We start from the raw sequence: 26,900 nt of genomic DNA on the forward strand, positions 1-26,900 counted from the left end.
TATTGGACGTCATGAATGTGTCACGCTGAGTTGCCACAACAGGAACATTCTTTGTTTGAATGATTGCGGATCTAAATCATCCAAACCATCACTTTATTACCGTTGTCCTGCGGTAATCTGACCAGTACACGAGGGACATTATTAATGTACCATAAATGCGGCTCAAATTTGATTAAATTTAGACTGCAGTTTGCGGTACATTCTACACATCTGGCAACCCGATGTTCTCTGGAAGCCCACCGCCTTATGAAGATCAAGTTCAAGTATCAATATGATGTATTGTAGTAGATTCATAGACATCAAGTGCAATAAAAAAATAATAATGCAGATGCAGAGTTTTTTTTCTTTTTAATATACTTATATATAAATTACATACACTTGTATAAGACATGCTTGGATTTGGCTTTTACCCCTGTGATTCAGCACAAACAAGCAAGCCGGTGGAGGCACAGAAATAATGCATGTTATAAAACAAAAAAAGTAGTACAGGACAATAAAGGTGGGACTAACCCAGAGGGGTGGACACAGCATGGCATTTAAATCGAATGCAAGCAGAAACAGTGAGAGACAGCAGAATGTTAATGTTATCCCCTTAATGTCCATTTTTCTTCTTTCTCTCGAAATGTTGAGAGTTGCCTCTGGCATAAATATTGCTCCAGAATACCTCAACAAATGTGTATGAAAAAATAATTCCCAAAGATATGAGGACAGAATGTCTCTACACAGTGGAGCGTTAATCTAATGAAATATAAACAAACAACCAAAGTGAGAAAACTATGGCAAAATTAGAGAGTTGGGCTACAAAGAAGGTTGTCTCAGTTGGCCAGAAAAATACCCTAATCACACTAGAGCCGAACCGAGCTGTGCTGGCCTGGTTATGCATCCACCACTGCTGGAAAGGACAATAAAAAAGTTCAAGCCAGCACAATATGAAGCGGGCCGGCCCTGGGACGTTTAATGGTCGGTTGATAAGAGGCTTACAGAAGAAGCAGTCATAGTACAACCCCATTGCAGACTTAGGCCAACACAATGCAAATAACTCTCATGAAACAAACAAAACAGCACATTTTTTCACATGAAAAGTTTCAGGATAATACAACATGTATTGTTTTCTTAAGAGTTTCCATTCTCTGTAATAGGGCACAGGTCTCTTTACAGTGTCTGACTGTTAGATAGTGAGCCCCTCCAGAGGTAAAGAAAGGTCAAAGGTCAAAATCAAAGGAAGCAATGCGACACAGATTGTCATCCTGACCTCCACAGGTTATTCAGTCACAGACAGAGAGATGCTTGTATTTAGTACACATGATTACAACAGAACAGTCATGACAGTCAATTCTTAGCTCCTGCAAGGACGTATGGTATGTGAAAATACAAATAAAACATTGTCTTGATAAATCAAGAGATGATAACAAAAATAACATTAGAATCAAGAATAAAATAAGTGACTGTTGCTGTTTTCAATTCAGGCTTAAATTACAGTGGCGTTGAGAGCAGCGGTAAAGTAGTGAGAGTTAAAAGTTTAAGGCAATACTGGTAAGCACCACATCTCTGGAAGATATCTTGGGCAAGATATCCTGGGGTTGTTGAGGGGTGGCAGGAGGGGTTGTCATTCAAGGGAAAGCAGAGGAGCGATTTCACTTGTCCTGCATCTTCTCCAGGATGGGCACAATCATGTCAAATTTAGGCCTCTTGGCGGGATCTTCGTTCATGCAGATCTTCATGAGCTTGCAGATGTGGGGTGAGATGCCAGGGGGGATGGTGGGTCTCAGGCCTTCCAGAGCCACCTGAGAGTAGAAGAGGGACGATAAGCATGTAAAGAGACACTCAGGGAAGGTTCAACCTGACCAAAAGCACTACTCAGCATGTGAGTCCTGTGTCTAGAAATAGTTGTGATAAATGTTCTGATTATTCCTGTGACTGTAGACATGATAACATATCTGGATCTGAAGTATTTTCAAATACTTTGAGCATTTTGTTTGAGCCTGCATAGAGTGGCAGATAGGTGGGGTTAAGGAATGAAAAAAATAATTGATTCCCCAACACAACTAATGGTCTATTTTCTTACTTCATACTTTTCAAGAAGGGATTTTTCCTAATCGATTATGAGTCCAGGTACTCATAATGGAATACTCAAATGCATCTTCACACCCCTAGAGGGGTTTACAAGATGAAGACTATTTTATTGCTTCCTTTGTGCCAGGCAAACTCAATCAAGTACAGGAAAATATCAGGAATTATCTCAAATACTATTTGAACCCTGGACAGGTCTGGTGCCCTTCATGCCAGCTCTCTCACCTTCATACCAATCTCCATATTGGAGAGGTCAGCAAAGGGCACCTCCCTGGTCACCAGTTCCCACAGCAGCACAGCGAAGCTCCACATGTCTGCCGACCGCCGGTTGATCTCCTCAGGCTTCTTCTGCAGGGCTGGGCGACAGGGGGGAGCCGAGTATTTACATTACAGAGCCAACCCAAGCTAACCCTAAAGATTCGCAATGGAAGTGTCATTGCTATTTTCTTTACCTCGTTTTTTGGGTGTTGACGATGGTCATCACACTCCGATGATATAATACCAGTCTACTTCTTGCCTCATTAAACCTCACAATCATTTGATACAGGCTAACAAACAATGAGGTAATTTCTGGACATTATTTCTCACTATTTAGGGGACCCTTTTTTGTCTCAAGAGAACCCCCAGTTGCTAAATCTTCCATAATGTAAAAAAGCAACTGTGACCAAAATTGTTTGTGTGAGGTTACCTTCAGGGGCGACCCATGCTGGGGAGTACATTCTGCCAGGACACTGGAAGGAGAACTTAACATCTGACATGCTGATCCTCGCCGTCATGTCTTCATCAATCTATGAACACATATCACGTGTGAGTTTCATTCAAGTGAACAACCGAAGGCAACGGAAGCTGTTTGAATAGAGCGAATAGTAAAGAGAATTACAAGGCATCGAGCATAACTACTCAGAGAGTTCTTGATATCACAAGACTAAAGAGTTTGTGTCCTCAAGCTGTAGTGAGTGAGAATGGATGTGAGAGTGTGTCTCACCATGACACTCTTGCTGTTGAGATAGTGTCGAGGGATCATGGGCTCCAGCGTGTGCAGGAAGGCCATCCCACAGGCAATGTCCAGGGCAAACTTCACTGCCTGAGTTTGATCCACCACAAAGTCTGACAGAAGGAGGAGGACAAAGACAACACACACACACACACACACACACACACACGCACACGCACAGTAGCTGTTGTAATAACACTGTCATTGTCCCCTACTAAGTACTCATAAGAACAGCTACAGTGGCAAGAACCAGAAGAGACCGTTTGGAATTACCTGCATTTCTGTATACATTTGTCTTCAAATATGGTCTGATCTACATCTAAGTTACAATAATGAGCAAACACAATCTGCTTTAACTAATAACAAACAAGTTATTGTATTGTTGTTGTCCATATTAAATACATCATTCAAACATTCACAGTGTAGGTTGGAAAAAGTATGTGAACCCCTAGGCTAATGACTTCTACAAAAGCTAATTGGAAGAAGGAGTTAGCAAACCCGGAGTCCAATCAATGAAACGAGATTGGAGGTGTGGGTTAAAACCTTTATTTAACCAGGTAAGTCAGAATCGGTTCTCATTTACAATTCCAATGGCCTCTCGTTCCCCCATTCACATACACATTCACACAATGGTGGAGAGTTACCATCCAAGGCGCCGGCCCGCTCATTGGAAGCAATTTAGGGTTCAGTGCCCAAGGACACCTCGACATGTGGCCAGCCGGGGTTCGAACCGCCGATTTGCCGACCTTGTGAACATTAGACGCAGGCTTTATCTCCTGCACCACAACCCCGCCCTAAGGTCTTTCCAAAGGGTTCACATACTTTTTCTTGCCAGTGAAGTAGTCATAACAACAGCTCTATCAAATTCCTAATCTACCCAGAACCCAATTTTTACATGGACTGCATTTTAAATAGACGCTGCATCATTACAATAAGCATCCTGGGCTGAAGGTAGCACTTCAGAAGGCTGGTGTGCATGTTTGTGTGGCCGTGATACTCACTGGTGCCCTCGTGAAGTACATTGTAGAGGGAGCCGTAGGGCATCCAGTGTGTGATGATGATGGGGTGGGGGGCTGGAGGAGCCTGACACCCCCCCAACATGGGCAGCACATTCGGGTGGGAAAATATCCTGGGATGGGGCCCAAGGAAGAGGGATACAGGGGGAAGGGGAGACAGACAAAAAAGGAGACAAACATGCATATAGGATTGGACATAAAAAAGGATGGTATGTACAGAATGGCAACAATGTCAACAACGCAAATAAAAAGACAACAAAGGAACAGGAGACAAATGGATTTCCACCCAACAGGACACAAATACCTTCATTACACTAGAGGGCTGTATTACACTAGAGGGCTGTATTACACTAGAGGGCTGTATTACACTAGAGGGCTGTATTACACTAGAGGGCTGTATTACACTAGAGGGCTGTATTACACTAGAGGGCTGTATTGTACAATACCGTGCTGGCCTAGTTATGCCTCTACCATGGATACTGTAACAGTGCTGAAAAGGACATGGCAATACAAAATAAAGCCTAAATGAGGCCTGGACAGAGCAAACTGATTACCTTAGTTTGGGATACTCCTCGTTGAAGTCTCTGCTCTTCCTGGTAGTCCAGTCACGAACCTTCAGAACCTTCACCACCACCTCATTCCCTTGCCAGCGCCCTTGCCACAACTAAGGCAAAACAAAAAGGTGGGAAGTCAGTTCAACCATAATAGACTTGGCAGGCATACACTGACCCTATGCATAATAAAATGTATTGTCTATCAAATGTATCACACTTGCCCAGAGTAATCAGTTAAAGCCACTGTCAGTGATATTTTCTGTATTTTTAATAATGAAATATGCCCATTTGTTATGATGAAATAACTTCTAAATATTTTCATGGCAGTAGAACTACACGCTATATAGTGGATATAAATATAAATCAGAACTTGCATACTTCTCCAGATTGGTTCTCGTTGATCTTCGCCAAAAGGGAAAGCTGTTTGAAGTCAATGCCTGCATGTTTGTTCAAAGTGCCGTTACCTGTAAACATACACAGAAGACAGAGCTCAGGAGACTCACTAGCCTGATAAAAGCACAATTATTTCTGTGAAATTGTTGACACACCTTGAGTTTCTTCAGGTGTTCAAAGAGGAAAAGACAGCAAAATACTAGCATGTCTGTGACATTTAGCATGCTGGAAGAGAGGGAAATGTACATTTTCCAGAAATACCTCAGTGGATCATTGTGTGTTCATTCATACAGTGCCTCTTATTGCTGAAGTAATGAAAATGAGGCAGCTTGTCAATGACTTTATGGGTGAGGGGGGGACTTACGGGGTCGAGTTCTGGTGGTGCCTTTCCAGAATGTGTCCTTGAAGGGAACCTTGGTCAAGCTCTGTCCCAGCTTCTCTGCCTTCTCTGAGAGTAGGGTGGGGACATAACAGAGAGAGGTGAACACACGTAAAGCACACCATGAACAACAGTTCATTAAAAAGTGAGTTCACAGCAGACCGTTTTTTTCCACATTAACATAGTTAGCTTGAGCCTGCCTGGAGTAGCAGGTGGGCAGGGTTTGCACTTTTAGGAATGTTCCATTGCTACTACCACTGTACCAGGCGAACTCCATCGAGCACAGCTAAGAATTTGAAACGGATTCAAATGACTATTTGATCCCAGGTGTGGTTTTAAGAGTGGACGTTCTTGTGTACCTTTGAGGAGTTCCCGAAGGTGAGGTTTGGCTTTGTCCAGAGGAGTCTCTCCATACTTGTTACAGATGCTCACCTGAGCCCCATTAGCCACCAGGTCCTGGAGGAGAGAGAACATGGCATCAGTGTGAAAACTCCACGCTTCCCTTCTTATGAAGTATGCACCTGTGTATTTCGCAACATGGATTTCCCAAAGTATAGTTTGGGCCTCACAGTGGACTCTTACACCAATCTATTCCCATCTAAATCCATGTTAGGGTAATGGGGTAGTGGTGGCCTAGTAGATGAGTGAGTTGGACTGGTGATCAGAAGGTCATGAGTTCAAATCCCGCCTGGGAACCCTAACCCTTGAGTAAGGCACTTAGCCGTAAATTACCCCCAGGGAGAATGTCTCTATAATCTGTAATTGTGAAGTCGCTTTGGATAAATGGATCAAATGTAGTTGATGGTGGAAGTGCATACTTCAGTGGAGTTAAGGGACACAGCATGGCTCAAGCACTGATCAGATGCAGTGTCCAGCCACGGACACCAGAGGGCGTACTGACCTCAGCAACCAGGTCCTGTCCCCAGAAGCAGGCGTAATGCAGTGGTGTGTTGCCGTGCTCGTTGGCAGTGTTGGTGTCTGCTTTGCACTGGATCAGCTAGGGGACAGAAGAGAAACCCACAAGATGACACACAAAACAAGGCTGCCCAGAGGCTGTTTGGATGATAAACAAAGACAGCAGTTAAGTGAGCCACCGATGGCAGGCCTGAACATCACTTCTCCTGGCTGCCACCACATTCCAGAGGTGTTGTGACATCATGCCGAATACCAAAACCAAATCATAACCCTGGGCCTGCAGCACTTCAATAAACAGACACCTGATACAGTAACCCTTCATTCCAACTTCGACTAGTACCGTCATAGTTCTATGTTTAAGCATTGCCGAGAGACATTTTACTTTGATAACTTTGAGCAAAATGTTCATGTCGTGTGGTAAGCTTGTTACATTTTGAATTGCAACGGCATGCGTTTTGTCATAAACCCTATGTTGGGACTGGGTAACATTCAAAGCCAGGCTTCAAAAACAATATCAACCCTCCACCATCTGAGTATCGGTGCCAATGTTTCCCCCTCTGCAGCTGATCTCAGCACTGCAAGAGCAGACACAGTTTTATCATGCAGTTATGGGTGTTGGGCACACATTAATTAAGGTTTCATAAGATCTTGAGCTTTAAAAGGAATGGTTAATGAACCTTAATTGAGCAATTAAGTCTCAATGAATTCCTGTGTGAATGTGTTTGTGTGTTGTGAGTACGTGTGTTTTTGTGTGTGTGTGTGTGTGTGTGTGTGTGTGTGTTGTGTGTCGTGAGTATGTGTGTTTTTGTGTGTGTGTGTGCGCGTGTTGCGTGTGTGTGTGTGTGTGTGTGTGTGTGTGTGTGTGTGTGTGTGTTGTGTGCGTGTGTGCGTGTGTGTGAGTGTGTTGTGTGCGCGCGTGTCGTGTGTGTGTTGTGCGCTTGAACGGAGCCCCACCTTGCCTACGATGTCACGGTGGCCGTGGCTGGAGGCCAGGTGCAGGGGCGTGTCATCCCCCCGGTTCATGACATTGATGCGCGCCCCTCTCATGATGAGCATGTCCACCACGCTGGAGCGGCCCTCCCTGCATGCCCAGTGGAGCGGGCTGAAGCCATGGTCATCCCTGAGGAGAGAGAACAGCGAACAGCTTTAAAAGGTGCACTAAGACGTTTAGTTGTCAATTCAGGGTTCTCCCCAAGGAATGTGAGAGGGGTGCTGCCACCTTGTGGACTTGGTTCTGCCACTAGAGTATGGAAACATTTCAGAGCAAATTAAACAGATATTTATTATACCGCCAATGACATTGTATTTGTATTTGCAGCACATTGTGACATGAATAAGTCGGTTTTGATGACGCAGTTCTTCGCTTCCTTTTTCGCTTTGAGTTTTTACAGTGTGGTTTTCATCATTGTATTCATATGACACCATGTTAATCAATTTCCTCCTTAATTAAAGGCATTGTCGGTGACTTCTGCATGCACAGCCTCTGACATGGTGTAAACAACAGAGCAATTGTATTCTTTTAATTGCAATCACATTTTGGAATGAAACTTTAGATGATTTAAACACAACAAAGAAATACAAAAGTCTGTCTTTGCAGGATGAAAAAATTAGGCCACAGAAACCCTGCTTCACATATCAGAAAGCAGCATAGGCCTGCTGCACAGGAGATAATGTACATTACAGCATCTTCCAAAACATAAAGGTAAGCAAAAAGGGTTAGGGTTTGTTTGCTTGCTAATGGCCTTGAGTTGATGTCTAGGCCAGATGGCATGGATACAAACACAAAGTGCTTGTAAGCCTTCGAAAGGTTCAGATCTAGAGGGAAAAAAGCTGAAAATGACAACATCAGGTGGGGTGGGGCAATACAGTACAGCAATGTACAGCTGCGTGTATAGAATGGAGAACAACTGAAAACAATGACTCCTGCCTGATGCTGTAATGCCATCAACGTCCAACATGAAAACAGGAACCACATGCCCAGTCAGGGATAGAAAGGATGTGTTGGCTACCATCCCTGTCCCACTGGCCTCAGTGACAGAGGGCAGTGTGTCTTCTCCCCGTCTGTGACCGGTTTGACAGACACACGTGTAGGACAGTGGCCTCGATGACAGGACAGAGTGATGCGTGCCTCCTCAATCATGACCACAGCTGTGACAATGACAGTCCACCAGACAGATTCTGACTAGAAAGAGCCGGGAGAGACTGTGTGTGTGTGCGTGTGTGTGTGTGTGAGAGAGAGTATGTGAAAGAGAGCACTGAATGTTGCCTTTAGTTTACAGGAAGTCAGAAAAGGGGAGGGGGGAAAAACAACAGTGGGCCAAGCATTCTCTGCAGGCCTTATAAGGATTGAGGAGACTTCCTTCACTATAGTGCACGGGCGCACACGCACACACACACACACAAAATGACTCCCCAGCTGCTGTGTGTCATTATGTCATCCTGCATTTCTCTGGCTCCTGCCACCCCTGCACTCCCCTCTCACCGCTGGCCTTTGTCAGGCGCACACACACACACACACACACACACACACACACACCACACAAACCACACACACCACACACACCACACACACCACACACACCCTTCAGTACAGTTCCCTTCCTCTACTACCAGCTCCCTCTCTCTCAAGGCAACAGCTGGTGAGGAATTTGCATTTAATTTCAAATTCCGTTGGGCTTGGTGTGTTATTTGTGATTTATTCATGTCTGTGAGAACTGAAGGGGGCATTGAGATTAGGAGCCACACACACACACATCCTGTGTTCCAGCATCAATGAGGCTCACAGAGTCCCTCCAGACACACAGTTCATCTGGGTGAGCCAGACGGATATCCAGCCTAGATCTACTCTGACAGCACAATGTCTTCTTACAGGGAGCCTCTATCAGACAATCACCTGAAAAAGAAAAGCAACAATCGTGAAACGTTAAACCAAAAGACGTTAGAATAGGAAACAAGTAGAAATAAAATAGTCCTACCCAGTCTGAAGACAACACACACCAAGAAACAACCATTCTACAGTTCTGTCCAGTTCAAGCCAAGCCAGATCTGCTCATCTTAAATTTCCCAGACCTCCAAAAGAGGTGTGAGGACAACACAATATAGAGGTATGGTCATGAGTCTAACCCCAATATATACACTCACTGAACACTTTATTAGGAACACCTGTACACCTTCTCATTCATTCAGGTGGTGTAATGGTGTGGGGAATGTTTTCTTGGCACACTTTGGGCCCATCATCGCTTGAATGCCACAGCCTATTTCAGTATTGTTGCTGACCATGTGCTAGGGCTGCAACAACGAATCGATGAAATCGATAAAAATCGATAATGAAATTCGTTGGTGACAAATTCCATTATCGATTCGTCGGGTCTTGTTCCATAACAAACCTACTTCCTGTTGACGCACGCCACGCCGTCTTGCGGAGCCGGCGCGGCGGCTACATTTAAATTATTTTAAATGTAAAAGCTACTTAAAAATGTGTTTGCTGCAACCTATGCAAAACCGATCTTGCATGGCACGGGAGCACAACGGTGATGCGAGAACACCTTAAAAGAAAGCATGTGACAGTGATGGATGAAGACGGCTCAGCCTCAGCAGGGTTAGTTATACGAGTTTAACGTATGTACCCATGCCATACGTTGCGTTTTGAAGTGAGGATCGTTCGTTTCACTGGCACAGCTGTAGGCCTAAGTTAGTTCTTCTCGTTTATCTAATAGATTCTCCCTCTTAATGACCTATTGTATTTTTAGCTTGCTATTCGCATTCTATGCCTTCAGCACCGGAGTATGCTCATAGTCACTTGTATTAGTAAGGAGATGCACTTGTGAGTTCTGGCGAAGCGTCAGCTAAATGACTGTAATGTAATGCGATAGCCAGTGAGTGTTTGCTCGCATTCATGAATTCAATATTGCATGACAAGTGTATTTAGCTAGCTGGCTAACGTCAGTGGTAGAGCAGAGGTGATGAGCTAAAGGCTAGCTACCAAGCTACCCGTGAGTTAGAGTGAGGCACTGACTGTAGCCTAGCCTATTGTATGGAGTGAGGACACATTGCATTGTTTTGGAGCATATCTGTTATATAAAAACATTAGTGTCTTGTCTGTAGCCTATATTGCACTTTGGGTTACTGACCTTTACATTAAGCAAAGTTATTACCTAAAACAATGCATGTATTGAGCTGGAGTTCAACTACTTTATCAAACAATCTACCGCCATAGTCCATGGCCTGTTGTTAAACCTATTTGATGTAGCAAAGCCCTCTTTATTTATATTATTTATTATTTTTTATTAATACTTATTCATTTTGCACATGTATATGTACAGGCCTGGCTGATTTAGAAAACATAAAATAAAATGTGCAAAAGAAATCTGTTTTTTTCATTTTTATCCGATTAATCGGAAAAATAAGCGGCAGATTAATCGATTATCTAAATAATCGTTAGTTGCAGCCCTACCATGTGCATCCCTTCAAGGCCACAATGTAACCATCTTCTAATGGCTACTTCCAGCATGATAATGCACCAAGCAGGATATATATAGGCCTATACCTAATCAAATATTATCATTAGTAGTAAAAAATAATCAAGAAGAATCAACTCTTCTTCACAGTGGGCAGCCACTCAGTAGGCCAGATGCCCAACTCAGACTAATGAGCCAGTGGAGAGGAGAGGGGCTGTCTCTATCCTCCCCGCATGGCCGCTCCAGGGGGCTTTCTCTGGGTGGGGTTATTTCAGGCAGTTCCACCTGCCAACAGGGCTCAGACTGGCAGACGGAAGAGCCCCTTGTCTACACCCTGTAGGTCACTGCACTGAGCTCATATGACAGATAGACAGATGAATGGATGGATACAGATTCACTGACTCCTAGCTGGCCTGGTTTCCCTAGATGTGTGTGTGTGTGTGTGTGTGTGTGTGTGTGTGTGTGTGTGTGTGTGTGTGTTTGTGTGTGTGTGTGTTGTGTAGCCTACTCCTACAGTAGTTCAGTAGTTTACAATATTTAACATGGCACAAACAGATCTGGGGCAACCAGGCTACCATGTACCCACTTGTCCCACACTGGAAAACACCCATGGAGACGCTCCAACCCTAACATCCATATAAAGGAGAGTCGTTTGACGTCGCCAAATTGAAGACGCCTTGTGTCATATGACCTTGATTTAGGAAACCTTGCAGAGCTGCCTATTAGTGTCCGTGGGGTTAGTTGCAGCTGGCTGCAGTGGGAACAGGGAAGGCATGATACTGTAGTCTCCACCCAGCTTCACATCCCACTTCCGGACCTGCCCCTCTCACACAGACGCTACATGGTGGAACCCCCACCCGCCCCGGACCACTGTCTGCCCGGTGAGATGGGGGCAGGGCCCATAGGCTCACTACACCCCAACCCACCTACGTGGGGGGTTAAATATAAACAGGATTCTCCTTGTACACAATCCACCCCTCCTCACCAAACATGGAGCCGCGAACTCAACAACATGGTATTTCACAGCACAGAATGTAGGGCTAATGACACGTTTTCCTATGCAGCACAATTGTACAGAAATAGCCAAGAGAGAGAACTAAAACTGTTTGGCTAGGCTATAAATACAGATACCACAAACATGGCTTTTCACACTCCCTTGCCACCCAGAACACTGGAAGAATCAGTCCACTATACAGACCACACACACACACACACACACACACACACACACACACACACATTATGAGGAGTGGGGGTTGGGCAAGAACGTTCAGTCACTTTTGCAATGGTGGTTTTTCTGTTGTAGTAGGCCATTTATATTCAAATTTAACCAAAACTACAAATATAATTAAACGAAATATACTCACTCAAATTCACCTACATGTAAGTAGTAGGCCTACCTTAAGTTCACAAATGTCCATTAATAGCTAATAGCTAATAAAATAAACAAATAATACAATTACAAATAGGCCTACTCTTTCCCTTGTCTTGTTAGCATCAGAATGTAATTATCTGCTCATAATGAAATGTTGAGGGGAAATGAGTGGCACTATCTAATACCACTGGGAGACGGGTACAGGAAACAGAAGAATGTAGAGAGGAAGGTGATATGCTCTGCCAATGCCTTGTGCATTCCTTCTGTTAAAAAGTCAGACACATACTTCCCTCACACACAGTAGAATACTCTCCCCCCCCCCCCTCCCTCTCCCTCTCCCTCCCTCTCTCTCTCACAACAATCCCCTCACTCTCCTCCCCCTTTCTCTTGCTCATTTTTGGTGAGTTCAGTTGTAGACTGTTCCCTTGGGCCTTGCCGCGTGTTATTCCTTGTAAGGTGATGCAGCATTCCAATACTACTCTCTCTCTGTGTCCTGCAATTACATCTGTGCACATGCACGTACTGACACTTGCGTTAATAAACCCCCACCTACTGTCACTACCATGACGTTTTTGATACATGATATGTTTTGAGGAAGGTCATACAGGATGGTGGGACTCATCAGGGAAGATGTGGGCGTGTGTATTGGAAGCTATAAACCCCATAGCCATATAGTGTAGGCCATCTCTATAATTCTCTCTGTGACTGATGAAACCCATGTAATCACAGTTTTCGCAGGAGCTAGTATTAAATGTATATAGCCTACAACAGGTCAGATCAGAAGAGGGAGGGAGAGATTTGACAGGTAATCAGCTAATGGAGGAGAGTGACGTGTCGGTGTACATGCACTGCACTCACAGAAATAAAATCAATCTACACGTGTAGACCACACAGTGACAAATACGCATAAAAAGAGACAAAAATACGAAGAAGAGATAGGAAAAAAGAAAAAAAGAAAGACGATAAAACTGTGAAAAGTATCGTCTCATACCTTCAACGAAGGTATTGAACAATCAAGCCCATGCATGAAGGATGCATGCATGGCAGAAAAACAGCTTTAAAAAACTTGCCTGGGGGGCAACAATAAATTAGTACCTCTTTCTCTGCTCATTGTGGATGCTGTCAGAGACACCAGGCTAAATCTAGAATGGATGGGTCTTAAAAAAAAAGACAACTTTCACCACAAAGGTCTGGGAGACAAGCTCCATAGTGACACGGTGTGCCATGGTAACCATTGGGTGCCAACGTGGTGCTGCTGTGTGTGGAATCACCCGAGGATACAGGAGAGAAGATTAGGACTTCTGACACACTCTCCTTAATAGAATTACAATCCCTCTAAACACAGGCGTTTGGGGGATAGCCTGTTCTACTAAGAGGTGGCACTGGCTCTTTTCCTCATGATTGGTCCAGACGGAGTAGTGATACGAGTGCTTAAAAAAAACAAAAAAAACACACAAGACGTTGCCGAACCTTTAACCAACAGAGAAGCGATCACATGAAAAACAAGACAGCAGGCATCTCATTCCGAGACATTTGCCATGCTTTTGCTGTATTTTAGGTTCACATTCCAGGCCAAGTCAAGTCATGTGTCCGGAAGGAAATGGGTTCAAATCTTAGGTCATGATCACAAGAGTTGAGGATACGGGCAGAGACACAGCCTGCCCCTTGGAGCCCTCAACCCCAACATCAAAACAACAATGACAATTAAGTTTGCCATCAGCTTTTGATGTGTGTGTGTGTTTTCATATAAACCACAATAAATGTTCTCTTGTGCACAGGGGAACTGTGGTGGGTCTCTGGAACCTTTCCTATGTTATTTGTGTGGAACTAATTGTCTGCAGAAGACTCGAGGCTCAAAACATTATAGGGAATTGACAAAGAATAGGGTAAAAGGTATGAATAACCAAGATGAATGATCGACTACTCCACCTGAGCACAATCCATTTAATTGTATACTTACTTACTTAATACTTTACTTTAATACTTTAATTTTATAGACTTATAACCTTGCCACATAATTTGCTTCGTCAGAGATTGAGCAACTGTCTGTGTGTCACTAGTGATTATACAGCACCATGCTGGAATAGTGACTGATCAGTCCAACATTAGGGTGTGACATCCTGTTTTAACATTTCAACAAGAGGGTGTGTGTCCAATTGAGCGGTCTAAAAGAAGCTTGCAACCACTGTGATAGAGCAGAGCCGTGCAAGATGTACGTGACACTACTATAGCCCTTTACACACATAGTTCCCTGTAAATTAGCCTACATGAAATCCCAACCCGGGGCCGCCAGTGATTTTCCCTGTTCATACATGAGCTAAATGCCCTAACAATCCTGTGTTGCGCCTTTACAAACCTGCAATGGCATTCCCGGGTTAGCACACGATCCAGTAGTGCAGCAGATGGCCAGCTAGCCTGAGAAATAATGTTGGCTGGATAAATTAATTGACCCGGATAACGTTGGCCAATACATCAACCGAGAACTGTGATAAGTCGCCGGCATAAGTCCCTTTTGTCAAACTTGGCGCCAAATCCTTGAATCTTTGTTGCTAGCTGTGTTAGCTAGTAAGTTATCAAGGAGGAAGCTAGCAAGCTAGCTAATTGAATGCATGCATATATATCCAATCCATTTAGGAGTATAGCTAGCAATCCTTTTACATTGCAGTAGAACACTTCCATCCAACTTTGCTGCTTTTTGAGTAAACCAGCTGGGCTAATTGGGAATAATAGGCCCAACTTTACTCAACTTTGGTGATATGACTGCGATTAGTGTATGTCTGCTATTGATTTATCACATTGCTTATTAATGTAGTGGTAAACCAGTATATCATTTTCATGAAGTTTAAAAAAAAGTTTAATACTTGTTCCAGGTGAAAACGTCTTGCGTCAGACATACGTAACCCTTTACGTGCCGGACCAGGCAATGTTCATGCTTCTGTTCACAACTAAGGCCCAATCCCGATTCCCTTTTCTACCCCTATGGCTCGTTTTCGAGTGTGACTCGATTTCGAGCCAAGGCCTTCGAACAGAGCCACAAGCCGTCGGGGTTGAAATCTACCCCTATGAAATGAGACAACCCTTCAAAACTGTTACGTCATCAGTAATATCGTAGAAAAGCATTGACGCTCGCGACTCATTCACAACTTCACTTTTACGCTATCAATCGATCAAACAAGTCATCAAATAAAAAAGAACAATGCTTCATTATCAGACCATGGCGCTCTAACCTGTTACAGGTTACAGTGTATGAAACCTGTGCTCCTACCCTGCCAGTCTGCACTGATTTAGGACAACAGTGCAACAACTTCGCGGCTGAACTTTAGTCACATTTACGGCGTCATATCCTACCATCAATGGGAAACGCATTACTTACAGATTTAATTTTATGACGTTCCGAAATCCGAAGTGACAGGAACGCTGGAGAAACAGCCGCTGTCCACTGCATTAATTAACTACATGTCCTTGATGAGTCTCCCGCTCACTGCCCTCCATCAAAAATGGCACATCCATCGATAATATTACATAATAACAACTGCTTGGATTAGATTGCGAGTTGTTTTGGTATAATAAATTAAGTGCTGCAATACAGATAGCGTCATATACCACCAAGGGGGGAGGGGGGGGGGAATTCGCGCCTATCATGCACATATCAGCCTGTGGATAGATAACTTTAGATAGATAACGTTACATTAAATATGTCTACCATCATCCGCTGTCAAACACCACAATTTATTTTTAAATGAACATGATTGTACATCTCTGTAATCACGCACCGATGTATTTATATGGGGAAGGCTGTGCTTGACGATTCCATTGGACTGACGCCGGGCAGAGGAACAGGGACTGTCACCCTGTGACAAACGCACAGATATGAGTGCTCCGGTGTCCTGCTTTGATAGTCTAATGGAAGTGATCAGGTAGGCTACCAGTCCTCTACTGCTAAACCCGAGCGCGCTGGACTGTGGAACTTTCTATGTTAAGCATAGGCACCTCGGCATAACAGCGATTTTTTTTGTTATGCTTGTTGTAAAGAAAAGGTCTATAATGCATTGAAATGACATTAGTACATCAGACATTAGACATTAGACATGGAAATATGTCAATGCGCGGCTGTCATGCACAAATCAGCTTGTAGCGTTAGACACACAGCACATCGGCATAATAACGTTTTGTTGTTGTTGTGCTTGTTCTAAAGAAAAGATCTATAATCAGGGGTGCACATAACTTTTTGGGGCCAGTGCTCAGAGGAGCACCTAGGGATGCTGCTTGGTGCTCCCCGAGCTTGCGAGTCACGACCCGTCCCACAGGATGGATAAAAAAGGGATACATGGATAACTTATATTAGCAAAACGACATTTATTCATAAATAAAGATGAACGAACAAATGATTGTGTGCAAAACAAAATGAAATCAACTGACATCTCCTTAAGCACTAACTGAATGTCTGTTCTTTAAAGAGATGTCTGTTTATTTCAGTGTGTTTAAGCACTGCTCTGTTCTGTAAACACTGAAATCAACTTTTCAACAAAAAGTTACAGCCTAAGCATTTATTTATGCTACAAGCTTAATCATCATCACTGCTCTCTTGGCTGCTGTTATCACTGTCCTCAATTTCAAACATGGTAGAGGATGTTGTAGGCTATCATTTTAAATAGCTCATTATTTTGATTGTGCAACAAAGTCATTTTTTTTCTTCTAATAGAATTCCCAACCATATTCCCTGGGTCAGGGGTCTAGGTGCGATAATGAAGCTGTAAAACAAACGTCTGAACGTTTGATAGCTTCAGAGAAAAGAAACGTGAAGTCCCTTGTTGTTGTTTTTCCTTTTAGCGACGAGTCGTTCGGGACTGAATTTTCACGTGCGGCGTGATAACCATGCGATACGCGATACGCGGAATGAAAGTACGAGTTACGATACTTTCCGAATGTTTTCGTGAGGGGAGTCGCCATGGTCGTCGTCGGTCGACTGTTGTGATGGATTACTCGTCGGGCCTTCGGCTGAGGGGTCGGCAAATAGTTACTTAGTGGGGCTTGCAGTGATGCAGCAGTCAGCAGTCAGCAGTTGGATTTTGAGGAAGTAAATTCCTCTCCCAGCGGTTCCAGCTGTTGGTGCGCAAGAGCGCCTTAATGCGGCTGATCTGCCGCGCAGCATGCATTTTGGCGACGCATGCGCACTGGCGCACCAGTTGTGTGCACCCCTGTCTATAATGCATTGTAATGACATTAAACTAACATTTGATAGATAACTTTACATATGTGTACCATCATCCGCTGTCAAACGCCACAGGTAATAATTGATTTATGATTGTACATCTCTGAAATGCTCGACTGTCATGCAGCCTGTAACGTTAGACACAGCACATCGGCATAATAACGTTTTGTTGTTGTTGTGCTTGTTATAAAGAAAAGGTCTATAATGCATTTAAATGAATGATACAACCCATTAATAATATTACCTAATAACAACTGCTCGGATTAGATTGCAGGTGCCGCTACATGGAAATAGGTCAAAATGCGCATCATGTACAAGTCAGCCGAACGTTTAATAGATAACTTTACATATGTGTACCATCATCCGCTGTCAAACGCCACAGGTAATAATTGATTTATGATTGTACATCTCTGAAATGCTCGACTGTCATGCAGCGTTGCGTTACTGTAACGTTAGACACAGCACCGACATAAAAGCGATTTTTTTTGGTTATGCTTGTTATAAATAAAAGGTCTATAATGCATTGTAGTGACATTAAACTAAGATAATAAGATGGTTATCATAATTTTTCAAATCTTTATTAATAAGTAATTACAGAGAAAGTAAAATGACATTTCCGCATTGAATAGAGCGACATAACATTTCTGTAGATGATTCGCAATGCATCCTGGAATCAAGGGGTAGCGTACCCCTATGGCTTCGAAGCTAGTCTGGTCCTGGAATCGCTCGAAATGAAGCCATAGTTAGCCCTCGAAATGAAGCCATGGCTCGATGAAATATGAATTGGGATAGCCCTACCCCTAAACGTGAACGCACAAAACGAAGCCATAGGGGTGAAAACGAAGCCGTAGGGGTGAATTGGGATTGGCCCTAAGACTTCCCTGTATTTTCCATGGAATTACACAAGGTCTTGACCAGGGAAATTGCCTGAGCAGATTTCCCTTGAAATTCCGTTCACACACGGCCCTTACCAGGTAAATTCCATGGAACTTAATGGGAAAGCTTTTATGTGTGAATGAGGTTTATGACAGCGTCCACATACACGCATTTGAACACTTCAACACCTTGGAACAGTTAGCCTACCTATGGCAGTTATGACGTTCTAAGTGTGCATACGTAGTGCCATTTCAGCCTACTGAACATCCCTTTTCTAGTAGGGCTGATGAAAGACCAACTCACCCCTGATTGAGGTCGTTCTCTGTGTTGTCCAACCATAGACGAACAGCTACTGCATTGCCTTCCCGGCACTGGGTAAAGATATCATCCATGACGGCTCTTCACTGTTGTTCTTCTACTGTTAACTCACACTCTGGGATGCGGGTATAGGACTAGAGTGGGAGGACTGGGACAAATGAGGGAGGCAGCCAGAGGAATTTAGGGGTGGCCTGGAGAGCATTCGTCCCTCAGCAAGGAGAGAAACAGCTACAGTCAGACAGGGACACAATGGGAGATGTCCAGCTACACTGTAGAGAGGCGCTCACAAGATCCTGAAAGAGATGAACATAAAATAAGATAAATACAGTATATTCGAGGAATTCTCAATCAAAATGTTTTGAAACTGATTCTAAAGTAAACGTGATAAAGACTAGTAATACTCGTATGCCTATGGATATAATTCACTAACTCATCTCGACCATTGCAGGCTGTCAGAGACAATCGACAGTCTCACAACAACACTGCTGTCCAGCAGTCTTGTCTAACTGTCTGGCAAGGCAGAGGGACTCTCCAGGTATTGGGCAAACCTGTCTGCATCAATTGCACGGGTAGGTAAGCTAGAAGCGGGTAGAGCCAATTTATGCATAGTGATTCATCCAACACCTGGTCGTGACTCACTGACACCCACTGTTTTGGGACAGATGACAAACTCTCCTCTAACTCACTCACTACTTGGCTTCAGAGTTGACATGTTTTGAGCCCAACTAATACTTTTACAAGTGAAGCTCAACATGTTCAACGCTATCCTCACAGTCCCGCCATCAGAAATGGGTTCTGCTAAGAACATGAAACGTGCTTTAACTGATGTCTGTTTCCCATGTTCCATTCAGTATTATGTCTTATGGCTAATAACAACATAAGCAATAACAAGAATCAGACCTGATGTTAGCCTATACGAGGAGAAAGGATAGCTTACAGAATTGACTTAACTATAAAAGTGTTCATACATTGATGACTTTACATTAAGAGACACTCACTGATTGAAAGGGAGTACATTCTGAGACTTAGCTATGCTACAAATGTGTACTGTCTGATAACAGGAGGTAAAGATAGTTAGCTTCAATCCTGTAATTCATGATTGAAGCATGAGGACTGTAGCCAGCCCGGGGCAGACAGTGCTAACTCTGCCTACAAGCTAGTACTCCCACACTGCTGCATTGAGGTGGTTTTAGCAAAGAATCTATGTTTTTCCCACACACTAGCTAGCTACTACTACAAGCTGGTCAAGTTAAAAACGCTCTACACTACAGCAGCGACTTAGTTCAAATATAAAAATATATATATATAATATATATATATCCTCAAGCCCCAGAGAAGAAAAGACAGTTTCTGTAGAACTAATTTCAACCAGTTTGGTAGCTAGCTGACTTTGGCCAGGGTCCTAATGTTCTCCTTCTTGAGAACCGGACGCATCGCATGAAGACTGGCTAGCAAACCAACCGGGAAACAGCGATAGTTCTTGGTTAGATCATAGCTGTGTAAATCATTTAAGAGAATCTTTCGACTTACCGGATGGCTTTAAAGGGGCGTTTATCAATGAGTGATATTGAAAAGAAGTTCGCTAGTTGGCTAAATCTGCTAAAGAGTGTGTAGTTTACTAGAAGCTACGTCCCCAGTGTCCACACCCTCGTCGTCGCTCTTTTACGTGGGAGAGGGAAAAAAGCTTTGGCCCCCGGCCTCTCGTCCACTACCAGACTCCACATCCATACGCCCTCTGTCGGAGAGCAGCAGTCACTACACCGAGCATTCGTATCCCTCCAGGGCATGTTTCTTGCAAGAGCAATCTGGTCCAGGGCAACATGTTTCTCTCATACTTGCAGGATCATGTCTTTTTTTAGAAAACAACATGACATGTTGATGCGCACATGTGGCTGGTTGAATAACCATAAAAAATAAGAAAAAAATAGCTAGCAAATATACTGTGGGGTGTAGGCCAACAAAATATACTCTCACTACTATGTCATAGTATACTGATCACTGCTGCTATGGCCTATGTCATGAATAAAGAATCAATTTAGAATGGATGATACTTAGACCTGACCATACCTAAAAGCTTTAAAAAGAGACTGAGAATAGCATCTTCCAAAACGTTTATTTATTTTAAAACTGCAGATCCAAAACACTCTAGCAGCTAAAACGTAACACTTAATCAGCCTTTTGAGTAAAACAAATGTTTATATCTTTGAACTCGATCAAATTTCAGGACCCTCCGGCTCTTTTAGTAGGTAAAAAGGCACGCTGTTCAGACAAACTACAGTTTTTAATTTTAATTTAATTAATTTTGCCCTTTAGCAGACGCCTTTATCCAAAGCGACTTACAATTACGAATTACGAGTTTCAAGTACAAGTAATAATTGCTATAATTTCTATCGCCTGCTACAGGTAGTTAAGTTATATAAATACACCTATCCATCCTCCTCGTATAGGCTACTAACAGGTAGTCTGAAACTAAGTAATTAACTTATTTCAATTAAGCTCAGCCAATAGAAACACTTTAACAAATGCAGTGAATCAGTGGTAAAGATTGAAACGGTGTTATGTACAAAGACGTACAAAGACTTTTGTTGAGGGTTTGAAATGATAGAACACAATATTGATAATTAAATAAGAAACATAAACTTGCTCATAGCAAATCGTGATATAATGGATGTCTAAGGCTACTGCTTCACACTATGTTGCATGTATCAAAATGGTATAATGTTACCTAAAATAAACCACGCTGTATTTCTGCAAAGCAGTATGGAAGGGCCACCATAAACAGAACGTATTTCCACATGCAAATAGACATGAGCAAAAGGCTCAATTATGCAGAAATGTTGCATTTGGAGTTTACCCACTGTAGAAAAACTCTTATTCCCATCATCCTTTGCTGTAATGTTGTCGTCATTCTCCTGCGCCTGTGTTGTACCTTCATCCATGCATCCACGCGTCGGGAAGAAAAATCAAACGTGGGTTGACGAAATAAAGTAATAAAATAAAAACAAATATTATCTCGAAAGGCTTAATATGTTATCAAGTGCTGCAACTACTATCTTGTGTTAAGAAATTATCTTACAGGTGAGTCAAGTTGCTATTGCGTTGTAAGTAGCTTGATTGCAGTTTGTAAGGTACATGTCATGGTTTATGTGACTGGCTAGCTGCTACTAAAACTCTTACTAAATAATTAATATTATATACTTATAGTTTATAATACTTAATAAACGTACACAACTCTGCCTGTTCTCTAGAAGGTACTAGCCAGCATTGCATTAGTCAACTATTCATTGAATACATTAAGTTAATCCGTAATATCGCCCGACACCTCTCCATTACAGTTGTCAAACTATGTTCGCTGTGGAGGAATGGAACGATGAGGAGGAAGCCAAAGCTCTGACAGAGGCTGTCATCGGCAGTAACAAACAGCCAGACAGCACCACTGTGAAGGTAATGTTATCATACCTCAATCAGTATTCAACTATGATATTCACCAGTGTAGTTAACGAGAGCTCTGTTCGAGTCTTCAGTGTCCAGAATCACTCACACTGTGGTTGACGACACCCTTTTAAGTTTAGGTCTGAACTTAAAGTGTTGACACTCTAATTCTACTCCTCTTCTGAACAGTTTGGCAAGAGGAGCAGCCTGATACGGACCCTCCAGGCACTGGGCTCAGTACCAGATTGGAGCAAAGATGCCCCACAGGCGGTGGTGGGCAGTGACAGTGAAACCGAAAATGTCCCAACAGTACACACCAAGAGGAAGAAGAAAAGAAGCAAGAGATGTAAACGGGGAGCTGTGACAGGAGAAAAGGCAGAGGACACTGTAAAGCTGGGTGGTGAGGAGGAGAAACTACCAACAGTAGCTAAGAAGCCAAAGAAGAAACCGATACATTTAGGTCAGTGTCGTCACCATTAAAAACGATTGCCCCTAGTTGAAAGGAAGCAATTTACCATGAGAGGAAGGGGGTTGTGGACTCATTTACCACTGGTACAGGGTTGTGGCACGAGGTGAAGCCGAGTACAGTGGTAAATGAGTCCACAACCCCTGCCCTCGAATGGTAAATTGCTTTTCTACAACAGCCACCACATAATCTAAAAAATAAATACACAGTTGTAACATTAAATTAATGTATTTACAATCATTAATCATTTAAATTGATTGGGAGGCGCATTGATACTGGAAATACGGTCTGAACAGTGGGTTGTTGAGATATTTACCACTGTTGCTAGCCAATCAGAATCCAGTATCCAAACATGCTGTTGTAGAAAGGTGAATAAACCACACTTAATGTAATGTTATTCTTCTTTTTTTTAGGGAAGATGAAGGACACACAGTTCAAGAAGGCAGGAGGCAAAGTAGATTCAGAAGCTGTGATGGAGGAAGGAAAAACTGGGGCGAATGAACTGAGCAGAAAGCAATGGAAAAGCAAGATGAAGAACAGGAGAAAATGTACAAATAAATTTGTTGAAAATGGAAATCCAAGACAGAAAGTGAAAAACACAGCCAGTGATGTGCAACAGAGCCCAGAGGAAGTGGTGTCTGATTTGAACAGCAACAGAGAAGTTGCCCAGTCTCAACCCCAGACAGAGAAAAACACACTGCAGAAGGAGGGTGGCAGCAAAGCACAGAAAAGGAAAAAGGTCCTGGAGGGAAAAGAGAGTAGTACGTCCACTGTAGACACAGAAACTGTCCAAAATAAAAAGTTTACAGAGGTACAGAAAAAGACTAAGGGAGGCAACCAAGTTCAAACTGGCTCACTTAAGGCCTCAGGTAAAGAATTACCCAAGCCAGAAGTAGAGAGACCTCAGGAAGAGATGAAGGAGGAGCAGCACCCTGAGCCCAGTAAGAGAAGGAAACAGGTGAGTAAAGAGCACCTTCTCAAAATGGAGGATCTCAGAAGAAGGCTCAGTGGATCGGACAAGAAAGAGAGTCCTGCGGAGCAGCAGCAGGAGGAGGAGGGGACACACAACGGTGAGGAGGTTAAAGAGGTTCCTGAAGACCGCTCGGCTGCGTTGAGGGCTCGCATGGTGCAGCGCTTGGAGTCGGCTCGGTTCCGCTACATTAACGAAATCCTGTATACGACGTCCAGCGGGGAGGCCAAACGCATGTTCATACAGGACCCCCAGGCCTTCGGGATCTACCACAGGGGCTTCACTGCACAAGTCCAGCACTGGCCAACCAATCCTGTGGATGCCATCATTGCCTATATACGCCACAAGTGAGTCATGTTATAATGAATTAACATATTTTGGGGGGTTTCGTAAGGAATATTATTGTTTTAGTGTTCCAATGTCTTGCATGCTTTTTTTGATCCACTCTCAAATTGTGTAAGTGTCCATGTCAGACCTTTTCTGTTTGTTCCAGGCCAGCCTCTCTGGTGGTGGCAGACTTTGGCTGTGGTGACTGCAAGATTGCACAAAGTGTCAAAAACAAAGTGCACAGCTTTGATTTGGCACCCACCTGTAAGCTCGTCACCGTCTGTGACATGGCCCATGTAAGTCTACCATCCACCTGTAAGCTTGTCACCGTCTGTGACATGGCCCATGTAAGTCTGACCCCTGACCCTAACCGTCTGTGACATGGCCCATGTAAGTCTACCATATTTTGAATAGCCATAGAAATACAAGAACATTTGGTAACTGTTTATTTAACAGCCCTGCTTCAGCTGGTATTTACCCAGCATTTACTAAGAAACAATTTGTTAACTGACAAATACTGGTTTGATAATGGTACTTTTGGGTTCTTAACTCAATCAATTCAGCGCCATTGGTACCTGGTCAGTGTTTCCTCCGGGATTTTTCACATTAGTGGCGGAGCGGTCATTTTTCTTCGCGTGCACGCGCATAAAACATGCGCTGGCGCTCAAAACAAAGACGTAATTTCACCAAAAACTTGAGGGTGACAACACTTTTTTTTTTTTTTAATAGAGGTTAAGTCATTAAAGCCAAGCAGGTGATTTTATATAGAAGGTGATCAAATACCAATATATCCGACAGCTGCAGCTGAACATGCGGAACGCGCATTGACACACACACACAGAAAGATCATCAGCTCATCGAATATGAAGTACACGAGAGATAATCAGCTCATCGAATATGAAGTACACAAGAGTAGAGTACACATGGAACCGGGAATGCGCATACAGCACTGAACATCCGTAGAATATAAACTTGTGACTGACAGTCACATACATACATACATACATACATACACACACACACAATGAAAGATCATCAGCTCATCAATATGAAGTAGGCCTACATGAGAGTACACGCACAAAACCGGCTAACGTTACTCATTAACTGTTTACACAAGTAAAATCCCAGTGTGACAGTCAGATGGAGCATTCGGTAAACAACAACAGCAAGGTAATGCATCAGCTGAGTTAAAGAAAACCAACTCTTACCTTTGAGGACACCAACATGAGCCCTGCTTACCCGTACCTCCGCCGTTCTGTTCGTGGTGATTTTAGAGGCAATAGATTATTTTTGCCCCGCGCATATTGCTATGAATAGTTCGAAGCTAGCGTTAGGTGCGAGGCTGCTCGGTTAACCCATTAGCGGGAACATTATTTGTTTCACAAAATAGGCTGATTTAATTGACCATGAACATCAGAGACATACATTACGAATGTTCATTTAAAATACTCTATACTGAGCACTGGTATAAGAACATGAACCAGAGAATAGCAGTAAATGCAATAACCCACAGTCGTCGCTGATGATGTTGCATTTTCGATTAGGATACGGGATTAAAGGGGCGTGCGCCGGGCGAAGAAAGAGAGAGAGGAGAGGGATTTCCTGAAATCGCGAAATTCGGACCAATCACAAAACTGTTTTGAAAGCGTCGCCGCGCGCCTGTTGAGAGCGATTCAGTCTCGATTGCAGTGCGAACACAAACGACGAGGTTAATTGCAACATTGTAACATATTGTAACTAACTACGCCCTAAATCGTAACGAAATGTAGGTCTGGAAGCGGCCTAAATCTAGCTTCAATCTGCTTTTTTTTCTTTTCTCCGACATAATAACTCGCTGCCTTTCTGCGCAGCCTGAATCAAAGTGGACTGTCTGAATCAATTAGTGGCGGAGGAAATTCATTCGTGGCGGCCCACCACGAATAAATGCATATAGAGGAAACACTGCGGGTACTAAATGGCACAGTGGTGCTGTAGTCAGTGAATTATTAGAAACAGTGAGCGTAATTAAAATGCAATTATCAGGTACAAACACTTTTACCCAGTACTTTCTAATAAAGGGTTGCCAACATTTTATATAGCATTGTAGTATTTTATATAGCATTTCTGTCTTTCATGTAGACCTGATTCCTATAAAATCTATGTTTACTGTTACCTGGCATGTCATTTAATAATTCTTTCTGTACTTTCTGTTCTTGACACACCTCTGCAGGTCCCTCTTGATGACGCCACAGTGCACATAGCTGTGTTCTGTCTGTCTCTCATGGGGACCAACCTTGGTGATTTCCTGATGGAAGCCAACCGTGTGCTGGTGATGGGGTAAGAGATGTTATGCAGGAAGACCACTTCAGTTCATCTAAGCTTATCTTGTTAAGAAATATGGTTTATTTAGCTATATGTATCTGTCCTAATGAACATTTATGCACCCTTTTTTCCAGGGGTGTTCTTAAAATAGCAGAGGTGGCAAGTAGATTTGAGAATGTGCGGAGCTTTATGAGTGCACTGTCTGGTCTGGGATTCAAGATGGTTACAAAGGTACGGCAGAAAACAGTGAGCATCTGATCATTATATTCTGATTGATTGGAGTGAATTCCTTTTACTTAACCCTTGTTTGTTCTCATTAGGACGAAGAGAACAGCCACTTCTACTCATTTGAGTTTGTGAAGACAGCCAATGCTCCAGACCATGTGAAGGCAGGACTGGAGCTGAGGCCGTGTGTGTACAAGAAACGATGAGTATAACAGTGACCAGGATAGGAGAGAAGACTAAGTGAAGAGTCCAGCAGGATGGAGAGCTTGTGGAAATAGCTTGATGTGACTGTAAATATGAAAGAAACTTCACAGATTGCCTGTGATTTTGAACCCCAGGAAATATACTAAAGATGGTTATATCACTAATAACATGCTTTGTGGTTTCCACTGTCAGTTTAAAATATGAACGTTCAAATTGATTCATAAACTATGTAATTCTTGCATTTCTAACCACAAACATGGGTTTGTGTATTTTCATTTATAAATCATTTTTAAGCAGGACAAAATGTTCATGTGAATCAGATTTCTTATATAAAAGAATGTTGTAAAACAATATTTTTAATGTCTCCTTTTTTGGATATAAGTGAGAGAAAAATAAACCACATTATTGTGTCTGCT

General features: G+C 43.0%; 2 protein-coding genes across 2 annotated transcripts; one reads left to right on the forward strand and one right to left on the reverse strand.

Annotated features, from left to right (window-relative positions):
• Nucleotides 1-387: 387 nt before the first annotated feature.
• LOC308152712 (scaffold protein ILK) lies at nt 388-18,760 on the reverse strand. Its single transcript, XM_080525766.1, has 12 exons — nt 18,545-18,760; nt 7,276-7,441; nt 6,308-6,403; nt 5,766-5,862; nt 5,392-5,475; nt 5,013-5,098; nt 4,635-4,744; nt 4,066-4,193; nt 3,056-3,177; nt 2,759-2,858; nt 2,296-2,426; nt 388-1,784 (listed from the first exon to the last, which is right to left on the reverse strand). Exons 1-12 carry the CDS (start codon nt 18,631-18,633, stop codon nt 1,635-1,637), a joined length of 1,359 nt encoding a protein of 452 aa, XP_080381892.1. The 5' UTR covers nt 18,634-18,760; the 3' UTR covers nt 388-1,634.
• Nucleotides 18,761-21,520: 2,760 nt separating this feature from the next.
• On the forward strand, nt 21,521-26,778 carry rrp8 (ribosomal RNA processing 8). The gene is made up of 8 exons (XM_080526593.1): nt 21,521-21,637; nt 21,895-22,003; nt 22,181-22,451; nt 22,871-23,774; nt 23,921-24,050; nt 25,964-26,070; nt 26,190-26,286; nt 26,376-26,778. Exons 2-8 carry the CDS (start codon nt 21,905-21,907, stop codon nt 26,484-26,486), a joined length of 1,719 nt encoding a protein of 572 aa, XP_080382719.1. The 5' UTR covers nt 21,521-21,637; nt 21,895-21,904; the 3' UTR covers nt 26,487-26,778.
• Nucleotides 26,779-26,900: the final 122 nt, after the last annotated feature.

Source organism: Nansenia antarctica (genome assembly GCF_963989245.1).
Source record: "Nansenia antarctica genome assembly, chromosome: 3".
Classification (NCBI taxonomy): domain Eukaryota; kingdom Metazoa; phylum Chordata; class Actinopteri; order Argentiniformes; family Microstomatidae; genus Nansenia; species Nansenia antarctica.

What these genes read in the sequence shown, in the direction of transcription:
- LOC308152712 (XM_080525766.1), bottom strand. Translation starts at nt 18,633, where the DNA reads ATGGATGATATCTTTACCCAGTGCCGGGAAGGCAATGCAGTAGCTGTT. An exon ending in ACCGTGACATCGTAGGCAAG is followed by an intron (nt 6,404 to 7,275) that starts GTGGGGCTCCGT and finishes TCTGTCCCCTAG; the next exon opens with CTGATCCAGTGCAAAGCAGA. An exon ending in TCAACAGCAAGAGTGTCATG is followed by an intron (nt 2,859 to 3,055) that starts GTGAGACACACT and finishes ATGTGTTCATAG; the next exon opens with ATTGATGAAGACATGACGGC.
- rrp8 (XM_080526593.1), top strand. Translation starts at nt 21,905, where the DNA reads ATGTTCGCTGTGGAGGAATGGAACGATGAGGAGGAAGCCAAAGCTCTG. An exon ending in GAAGAAACCGATACATTTAG is followed by an intron (nt 22,452 to 22,870) that starts GTCAGTGTCGTC and finishes TCTTTTTTTTAG; the next exon opens with GGAAGATGAAGGACACACAG. An exon ending in GATTCAAGATGGTTACAAAG is followed by an intron (nt 26,287 to 26,375) that starts GTACGGCAGAAA and finishes TGTTCTCATTAG; the next exon opens with GACGAAGAGAACAGCCACTT.